Source organism: Dipteris shenzhenensis, chromosome 1 (genome assembly GCF_047967505.1).
Source record: "Dipteris shenzhenensis isolate YYH24624 ecotype China chromosome 1, Dip_SZ_1.0, whole genome shotgun sequence".
Taxonomy (NCBI): Eukaryota; Viridiplantae; Streptophyta; class Polypodiopsida; order Gleicheniales; family Dipteridaceae; genus Dipteris; species Dipteris shenzhenensis.
The window spans coordinates 74,212,850-74,222,547 of NC_141596.1; the positions used below are offsets into that span (position 1 = coordinate 74,212,850).

General features: G+C 46.1%; 1 protein-coding gene across 1 annotated transcript; it reads right to left on the reverse strand.

Moving 5' to 3' along the window:
* Positions 1 to 5,101: 5,101 nt before the first annotated feature.
* LOC147906366 (lectin protein kinase family protein) lies at positions 5,102 to 8,039 on the reverse strand. Its single transcript, XM_087391446.1, has 2 exons — positions 7,636 to 8,039; positions 5,102 to 7,549 (listed from the first exon to the last, which is right to left on the reverse strand). Exons 1-2 carry the CDS (start codon positions 8,037 to 8,039, stop codon positions 5,374 to 5,376), a joined length of 2,580 nt encoding a protein of 859 aa, XP_087247572.1. The 3' UTR covers positions 5,102 to 5,373.
* Between the last annotated feature and the right edge of the window lie 1,659 nt (positions 8,040 to 9,698).

The window sequence follows — 9,698 nt, forward strand, 5'->3', positions numbered from 1 at the left end:
GTGTACAAAACAGTGCATGAAAAAAAAATGACAAAAACCATCTCCTCTTAGAGAGAGTCTAGGGACCTGATCCTTGAAGTGGTCACATCTAGCTCCCATGCCCTATGAGCACAAGGGCAAAGAACTACCCCATGGGCTAGGCCTTGAAATGGGTCTACAAATCGGAGAGGAGATTTAGCTCTCAAATCAAAAGCAATAAGAATTAAAGCGGCGAGGTGATTATATAGAGTGGCGATAATTCTACCATCGGTATTTAGATTAGTACCGATGGTAAAACGAGCATTATTGATGATAAATAGCTATGGTAAAAACCTAAGTACCAGCGGTTTTATGCATATTGCCAATGAGTAGATTTGTGCCAAATTTTTGTGCCAATATTATTCATACTACCATTGGTAATAGGATATTTTTTGCTCATTGCTAGCTATGACTTGTGTGAGTTTATTGGCGATATTTATTGTTTCACGAATGATATTTAGACTGGTAAGATTTTATCATTACGTGCGTGATTTCATGAAAGGTTAATCACAAATGCAAACCACACAAAAAGTTACATGATTACATGAGTATGCAATCCCTATTCAATTCTGGGTCAATTCCACCCCTTATACCTACATGAGTCAATTCCACCCCTTAGCTTGGAATGGCTTAGAGACAAGATTGTGCAACCAAGGTGGATGCTTTGTCATGTCCAATGTTATAGGGTCCTAGTATAAGTCCTTAATTAGGTCTAGGCTTGGTTATATCAATAGCTGGGTCATGGGTCTAACCATAATGAGCTTACTCAAGTTAGGTGGTCTATTTAGGTAGCTATCGATTCCTCTTTGGACCCACTTGGAATGGAGGCCTTGCCAAGTGACCATGATGATGATCTAGGTCACACTAGTGTAATGGTAGAGCATGGAGTTGATGGTTTGGTGGGTAAGAGCATTCTGTCAATTGAGCTCATTTTCTTGACATTGGAGACTTCCACCTCTCTAGGAGTCAATCCCCCTTGATTGTAGGGGGTCTCACTTGATTTGCAGTTTCTCAACATCTAAGTAGACATTGTTGAAAACATTAATCTCAAAGGTTTGCAAGCTAGATTTCTTTTTACTCTTCCAAGTCATTGTGCCCCTTACGCAATGGTACCCTCCAAGCATTTCTCTTGCACATTGGTTTGTGTCTCGCCGTGCACATCTCACAAACCAAGGTGTGGGTAGGGGCACTGTAGACTTCTTATACTTTCCCATAATAGAAGACTTGAAAATTTTGAAAATAGATGTGTGAGCTTCATGACTTACATCCTTTGCATCCACAATATCCTTGAAGTCCTTCATCACCTCCTCAACAACTTGCACACATAGGCATGTGTGTCGGGTCCCTTAGTATCCCAATGACATCGCTTGACTTCAATAAACTAGCTAGAGCATATTCAATATCATCCCCATCTGTTCTTCCCATCACATCTTCCATGAAGTTCCTAAAGAAGAACACAATAAAAACTTAGTCACAAACAGTGTAGCACAAAAGAGTGTAATCTCATTGGAACATTTGACAACCTTGTAGCCTGGACTCTCCTCTTTCTAGCACCACCAGTGGGTGCCAATGCATCCATGTTATGTAAGTACTTTGTTTTCCTCTCCTTCAATCCCAAAGGTGTTTCTTTCATCTTTTGCACTCGTTCTTCTGCCTTCTCTCGTTCCTTCTCTACAGCTCATCGTACTTGATTGTATATAGATCTTTCCAAGCCTTTTTTGGACTCAGCTAGCTTACACAGTGACTCTTCTAATTTATGTCGCTCCAAGTCCAACGCATTTCGCTCCAAGTCCAAGGTTTTGGCTTTATCATAAAGATCCTGGTTCTCCCTTTGAAGATCCTGCATAGAGTTATGCATTGCAACAATGGTGTTATTTCCTAAATGTGCTAGCATCTTTGCTTGGGCTCTGCACATCTCGCTTGCTTGCATAGCCATTGACTGATCATTGTTTAACCGATTGCAATAACCAAGCAACCCTGCATGCCCATTTCCAACAAACCAAAATAGCTCATGCATTGTATGGAAACGAGGGCACTTTTGGTTGGCAGGATCTAAAGGATACAAGGATCCTTCTACCCAAAGGTTGAGATGCTTCTTTCCTTGCAAACGAAGACTATGGATTTTAGAAGCTCCCCTCAATCCTAGACTATGTGTACTTGCATATTCAGCCTCCAACTCTAAGTGAACCTGGTACTTGTTGGAGATGTTCTCGAATGGTGCCATGACTAAAGGAGTGTAGAGAAGGAGAAGGTGTAGAGATGCAGGCCTGAAGGAGCAGCATGCAAGAAGAGGGAGGGCGAGGAGGAGGAGGGATGGGGGAGGGAGGACCAGTAGTTGAAGAGGAGGAAAGGGGGGCAAACCAGCAAGTGTGGAGGGTGAGGAGGAGTAGGCATGGAGGAGGAAGGAGGGAGGAGGGAGGAGCAAGAGCGAGGGGGGAGGAGGAACAGTAGCGAAGGAGGAGGGAGGGGGAGGGCAGGAGGAGCAGGTGTGGGGGAGGGAGGGAGGGGGAGGGCAGAAGGAGCAGGCGTGGAGGAGGGAGGGAGGGAGGGGGAGGAGAGGAAGGGGGAGGAGGGAGTGAGGAGGGGGAGGGGAGGAGAGGGGAGAGGGAGGAGGGAGGGAGGGAGGGGGAGGAGGAGGGAGGGGGAGGAGAGAGTGAGGAGGGGGAGGGAGGAGGGGGAGGGAGGGAGGGAGGAGAGAGAAGGAGGGAGGGAATTCAAAATTTGAATTTTTGAATTTTGAAAATTTTGGTTCCACCTAGGAGTAAGAGTTGTGTAAGAGGTGGGGTCACTTGTGGGCTTAACCCACCTAGTTGAGGGGAAGTTAGGAATTTTTGGGACCTACCTTGGCCCTTTCATTAGGACTAATCCATTCTTTATGAGGCCCTTTTGAGACCCCAATTCTCCCCTAATGTTGCATACCTTGTTCTCAAAATGGGGAGCCTCAAACCCTGGTGACTGAGCCACGTACACCTCCTCCTTGAGGTCACTATTCAAGAATGCTGATTTAACATCCATTTGATAAATTGGCTAGCTTTTATGAGCAGCCATCGATAGTACTATGCGAATTTCGGTTATTCTGGTAGTCGGAGCAAAAGATTCTTGAAAATCAAACCCTTCAACCTGCAAAAATCCTTGTGCAACCAATCTGGCTTTGTACTTTTCCAAAGTCCCATCAGCCTTGTACTTTACCTTCCAAACCCACTTGGTGCCAATAACCCTTCTCTTAGGTAGTCGATCAGCTCCCAAGTTTCATTCTTTATGATGTTGTCATATTCTACTTGCATAGCGTTTTTCCAATCACGGTCTGCAAGTGCTTTCTCTAAACTCGCAGGCTCCTTTCTTTTTGCAATGATCTCAGCCATCAAGGCCATATTTACTATGTGAGCAGAAGCCCTCCTTTGCTCCTCGATTCTCTAAGACTGCCTTGGTCCATCTGCATGTTGCTCAACAGACATAGGCATCTGGTTATCATGGTCATAGAGCTGCCTTACCCATTGCGACAATGGCTTTTCCAATGGTGTAACAATAGGTTGGTAACTTATACCTTCATCATCTGATATTTCCACCTCCTTTATAGCTCCTAGGATAGGTCCATAGTGAATTACCTCTTTGCTTGATGATAAAGTGGAAGAGCTCTTCTTTGCCTCCATTGCATGTGGCTGCTTCCTGAACACCACATCATAGCTCGCTATGATCTTCTTTGCCTCTCGGTCATACAACTTATATGCTTTCTTCTTATAACAATAGCCTAAGAAGATATATTTGGTGCTTTTTGGTTATAGCTTCGAGGTGGCTATTTCTCTTGCCAATCATCCGACCACCATTGACTTCTATCAACTTGAATCGCAAGGAGTTGATTGGCTTGAACATGTGGTCATAAAGAAAATCGTGGACAAACTTGAAGGGAAAATCAAAGAGAGATGCATGGCCCCTTCAAAGGCCTCTCCCTCCTAAGGTAAAAATCACACAATAAAAAGTATAATATTGAGTAGTCCAACAAATGAAGCCACAAAAAGAAGAAGTGCTGAATGAGTTAATCAACATGCAACTAAAGATTTGCACACAATAAAAGCTAAGGGACAACAAAGCCACAACGTGAAAGCCGATGACAAATCAAACTCATAAATCGCAATGAGAGCATGTGAGGAAGAAGTTGACAGCAGTCAAAAACCGAACTTGTGATTGACGGGGGCTGGTGAAATGTGCAATCATGAGTGCATGATGTGTAGAAGGGAGAGGGCAAAATAGAACCTCACTCATGACATGAAAGTGGCAAATATGTAATATGGGCATAATCCCATAAGCAAAATGTATACCCAAGTATCAAGGTATAAGAAGACTTGATGAAGAGGACCTCTAATACCTCAGATCCACCCTTTGTTCGGGCCCCTGTGCATACGGCTCCACCAAATTACCACATGTCAAAATACTGACATTAGGTACACTCTCACACCTTCCTTGAGAATCTAAGGGAAGCATTTCTAATCTACATAAAATTTCGCTCAACTTAATCTTCTCCATAGAATCTTTAGCTTGTGCTAACATTTCTTGCATAGATGTTAAGAAATGTTTAGCTATTTGCTCTTCATATACTCAAGGCCAAAGGTAAATAGTGATCTAGTCATAAGGGGGTCACTTTCATAAACCCATCTCATGTATTAACAAGTGAAAAAAGCTAAACATCATTCATGAGACTCGCCTAAACAACATTTTAATAGGGGGCTTATATGCCATTTTAATAGCATCTCTGTCCCTCTTAGGCATCAACCATTCTAATACAAAAGATTGGATTTGTCTATCCTCTTAGGCATCGGCCATTCTAATACAAAAGATCAGCTTCTCTGTCCGCCATTATTCTAATAGAAAAGATCAGATTTCTATCGCTCTTAGGCATTGACCATTCCAATACCTTTCAAACCTTGGCACCATCAATATGAACCCTATCACTAGAGATTATATGACCACATACTAGATCTCATGTATAACAAAATCACATTTTATCATTTATCCCACCTTAGAATATCAAGGACAGCAAAAGATAGAAATCTATTGTAGTCATTTGTTGAAAAGCGACATGAGACAAACGATAATTCTCGTAAACCCAACTTCCTTGTTCATAGATTCCAAAGATCAATTTTGGCAAAATATGTCGTATTTTCACGACATGATTCACTGAATAATAATGTTGAAAAGCTATCATGCATTGGGTGAACCTGGAATACAGCTTGGCCGATGCAGACTGTTGTTGCAACTGTAGTGAATAAATGCATAATGGCCTGAGATGCATCCAGCACGGTTGACTTGGCGACTAAAGGAGGAGGTAGTGCGAGCTTGATGATGATGATGCAATTTGTATCAGAAGCTATGGGAAGGAGGAGCGTTTTCGGTGATGCTGAAGGTATGGAGAGGATTGGCAACAAGACTGGTAGTGTGAGTGAAGGAGGTGGTGCTGCTGCGAGCAGCAGCAGCAGCAGAAGACATGCTGCGGAAGATGGCAGCATCTTTTTCATCTTGAGCTTCTTCTTGTTCCACAGCAGCAGCAGCAGAGAAGTCCCCAAACGACTTGGGTTTGGGAGGGATGTCGATTGGCAGCGTCCCTTCCAACATCTGAATCACCCTGCTCATGGAAGGTCGCAGCGATGGCTGCACTTGCATGCACCAGAAGGCAACCCTGAGTGCCCTGTCTACCTCCCTCATGTCCGCATCGCCTCTCACCCTCCCGTCCACCACTCCCTCCACCCTCCCCTGCTCGAAATACTCGCCAAATGCCCATTCCGAGAAGCTCTGCCTCGTCGACGAGGTTGTGGACGTGTCAGAATTCTTGCGCCCGCTGATCGTCTCCAGCACCACCATCCCGAAACTGAACACATCCGACTTCGCTGTAATCGGTAGATTGGATCTCCATTCTGGAGCCAGATACCCTCTCGTCCCTCGCACGGTGGTCAGACTGCGCGCTCGGTCTTTGGCAGTCGTGAGCTTCGCCAGGCCAAAATCCGACACTTTGGGACAGAAGTTTTCGTCCAGGAGGATGTTCTCTGGCTTGATGTCGCAGTGGATTATGCAATCTCTGCACTCTTGGTGCAAGTATGTGATGCCCCGAGCAGTTCCCATCAACACGTTGTAGCGCGTCTCCCATTCTAGATTCGGCAAGTTCGACGAGTCCTCGAACAAGTACCTGTCTAGGGATCTGTTCCTCAAGAACTCGTACACGAGCAGCCTGTGCTTGCCCTCAGCACAGAACCCACAAAGGCGAACCAGATTCATGTGATGCGTGCTTCCGATGATCGCAACCTCCATGCGAAACTGCTTCTCCCCTTGGTCCGCGCCTTCCAACCTTTTCACGGCTACTTCCATCTTGTTGGGAAGCGACCCCTTGTATACCGCGCCAAATCCACCTTCCCCGAGCTTCTCCTGGAAGCTGTGAGTAGCACTCTGCAGCTCCCTGTAGGTGAACTGGATTGGTGCTCCCGAAGCATATTCCAAGAGAGCATACTGCGCGGAGTAGCCTCCAAACCGCGGATTCTTGCGACAGCAGCAATACCACAGAGCGGCTTGTCCTACGATAAGAACCCCCAAGGTACCGAGAATCGATGCAACAATGGGAACGATCAGGGAGGGTCTGGAAGACTGGGAGGAGTTCGGGGGAGGAGGCAAGGCAGGAGCAGGACCGCACAGCTTGAAGAAGCTTAAGCTGGGCATGCTCAACTCTTGATAACCGCTGAAGGGATAGCTATTCTGGATGTAGCAGGTCCCAGATCCATCGTTGGAAAAGGAGGCAGCTATACAGAGTGAATTTTTGAGGCAGGTCGAGCTGCAATCGAGTGTTCCGGCGTTGTAAGCAGTGGTATTGACGATGTAGAGCAGAGTGTTGTTGGCGGTGACCATGGTGCAACTCTGATTTACTGATGCAGGGGGCGTGCATCCACTTCTGGGATTAGCTACATCGATGGCTACAAAGCCTGCTTCCTCCGCGCAGATGCACGTCGGGCCGCTGCTGTTGTATGTGCACAAGCCATTCTGTCCGCAGTAGCCATAAACCTTGCACTGGTCCTGCACAGCTTGCCATCCCACACTCCACTCCGACCTCGTGTTCGACCAGCTGTAGGTCCGAAGATTCCCGTCCCCGTCCATTGTTAGCCTCCTAAGAGACACAGAGCTATCAGTGTAATCGTTGCTCTGCCACTCCTTCAATGCGTTGCCCTCTTGATCGCATAAAAGCAGCGGCCCCGGCTGTGTGTTATTCAAAATTAAGTACGCCGGAAGCTCATGTAGAGAAGAAGTATTGCTTCCCCAGTACGTTGTGTTGCCCTCCCACACGAGCGACAGATTACCGGTCCGTTCCATCGCTGCCGTGTAGGAGCCGTCGGCCACTGCTCGAAGCGATTGCCCTGCCAAGAGTTTCTGCCCCGGAAGCAGAGTATCGGTGGGGCTGTCGAAGCTCTGCCACACGATACCCTCGCTTCCATTAACCAGGATGAGGTTGCCGTCGTCTTGCAGCCTCGCTCCCGTTACCCCCCGGTTGCTGGTGCTGCTGTTCCACAAGCTGGATGAGCCGGAATCGTTGGAAAGCACAAGATTACCGTCGGCAGTGAGCTGGAAAGAGGCGGCTTTGCCTACCTGCACGTTGCTCCCCGCAGTCCAGGCCACCGTCTGCAAGGAGATGGAGTGATAGATGATTCCAACGGAGTAGGAAACGCCGGGATCGACGGAATAGAAGGCGAACTGGAAGGTGCTGGAGCGGGAAACCCAGCCGGGGGATTGGGAGGGGCGGAGGGTGGAACCGAGGGGGATGGAGGAGGATTGAGCAAGGATATGGAGAGGGAGGGAGGAGAAGAAGAGGGCGAAGAGGCAGGGGAGGAGCATGGCGGGGAGGTATGAAGAATCAAAGAATCTGTATTGTGTTTGCAGGAAGCTAGGGAGCAAACGAAGAAGAAGAAGAGGAGGAGGAGGAGACGATGAGCAGCAAAGGAGGGAGGATAACGATGATGGAGAATGGCATTATTAGTGTCAACACAACACATGGCTTCTTCTCTGCTTAACCCTCTTGACTTCAAACTTCAAACTTCTTGGACCCTCTTGGTTCTTTTGATTAACTTCTGTGCTGCCACGTGTATACAATACACTAGGTGCCATCGAACACATCGGTCAACGAATTCAATTCAAACGCTTCATATATTGCACACGCATCCCGTTTTCCCTTCTCCCCTCCACACACGTCTCTCGTTGTGAGCCCCACCCTCCTTCCCTTTGCAAGTGCATTTGCGGTGTTCATGAAAAGAAGAGTGTTCACACAACAAGCGAGTGTTCACAGAAAACATTTTTCTCAACAAATCACAAAACTTGGGGTTTCAAGTTTTGAAGGTTTTTCGCAAGAATTTGTTGATTTTTTGGCTAAAATATAACTAAATTGCCTAAAATTTTACAGGTTTTACAAAATTGAGAAAATATTTTTTACGGGTGAAAATGAAAATGTTGCAGGTTCATTGTATATAATTTGCAGGTTTTCTATAAACACACCTTCCCACACATGCTAGTGGGGGCTCTCCCAATCCCAGTAGCAGGCAACTCTCACAGACCCATGCAATGCTAGGCTGGCTTTGCAGCTATAGCCCAACATCCTGATGTTGACTGAGCCCTGCAATGCCCAAAGCTCCTCATTGGCCCAAATAGTCTGAGGGCTATGGGATTGGTTGTAACGGCCTGCAAAAAGTGCAATAAGCTGCACTAAAGAAAGGCTCAAACCTCCATGAGGCTTCACGGGGCTGCATTTTTTGGAAATGCTGGCTGGGTAGGGCCTGCTAAGATTTCAGCACCCCCACCAACGCAGGGAGGTCATCTAACACACCTAGATAGAAAACTTGGTGGTGTCTAAGTGATGCAAGCTCCGTGCAAACTTCTGTCAAGTAGTCAAGCTCGAAATTCTTGACCTGGTTCTTTTCTTCACGAAAAAAGATCAGAGCTCACAGCAACCATCAGGATATTACCTAATGCGAATTAGGCTAATAGTCTAAGGTTGCAAGCTCTAATCTCCTTTCATTGTATATTCTTCTGAGAAAAAAATAGAGTATTCATAACACACTTCAAGTAAGAAAGAAGGAAAACAAGTTGAATACGTTTAAGAGGCCTGCCTAAGATGGTGCACGGAAAAGGGGTTGAATTGAAAGTACAGAGAGAGAGAAAAGAAGAAGAAGAAGAAGAGAGACAGAGAGAGAGAGGGGGGGGGGAGGGGGGGAGAAAAGATGGAGGATTTCAAGGAAGTGTGCAATTGCATGAGGACAAAATTGCAATGCACTTTAATCTATAAAAGGTAGGTTTTTCTCATTCACAAAGCACAACCGGTTGCAGCGGGTGCATTTAAAGGTGAGAGAGGGAGAGAGAGAGAGAGAGAGAGAGAGAGAGAGAGAGAGAGAGAAATGGAGGATTTCAAGGGATACATATAGCAAGATGGAGGATTTTGCATGAGGACAAAATTGCAACGCAATTTAATCTGTAAAAGGTAGATTTTTCTCTTTCACAAAACACAAACAATTACTAAGACCTACCCTACTAGGGCAAGCCAAAAATCCAACCCAAGGATTTGTTAACAAGATGAACTTTGTTCTTAACGCCTCTAGGGAGAAATATGGATGTTGTAATGCGCTCTCATTGTGAATTTTGTGTTGCAAAGTGTCGTGTACAAG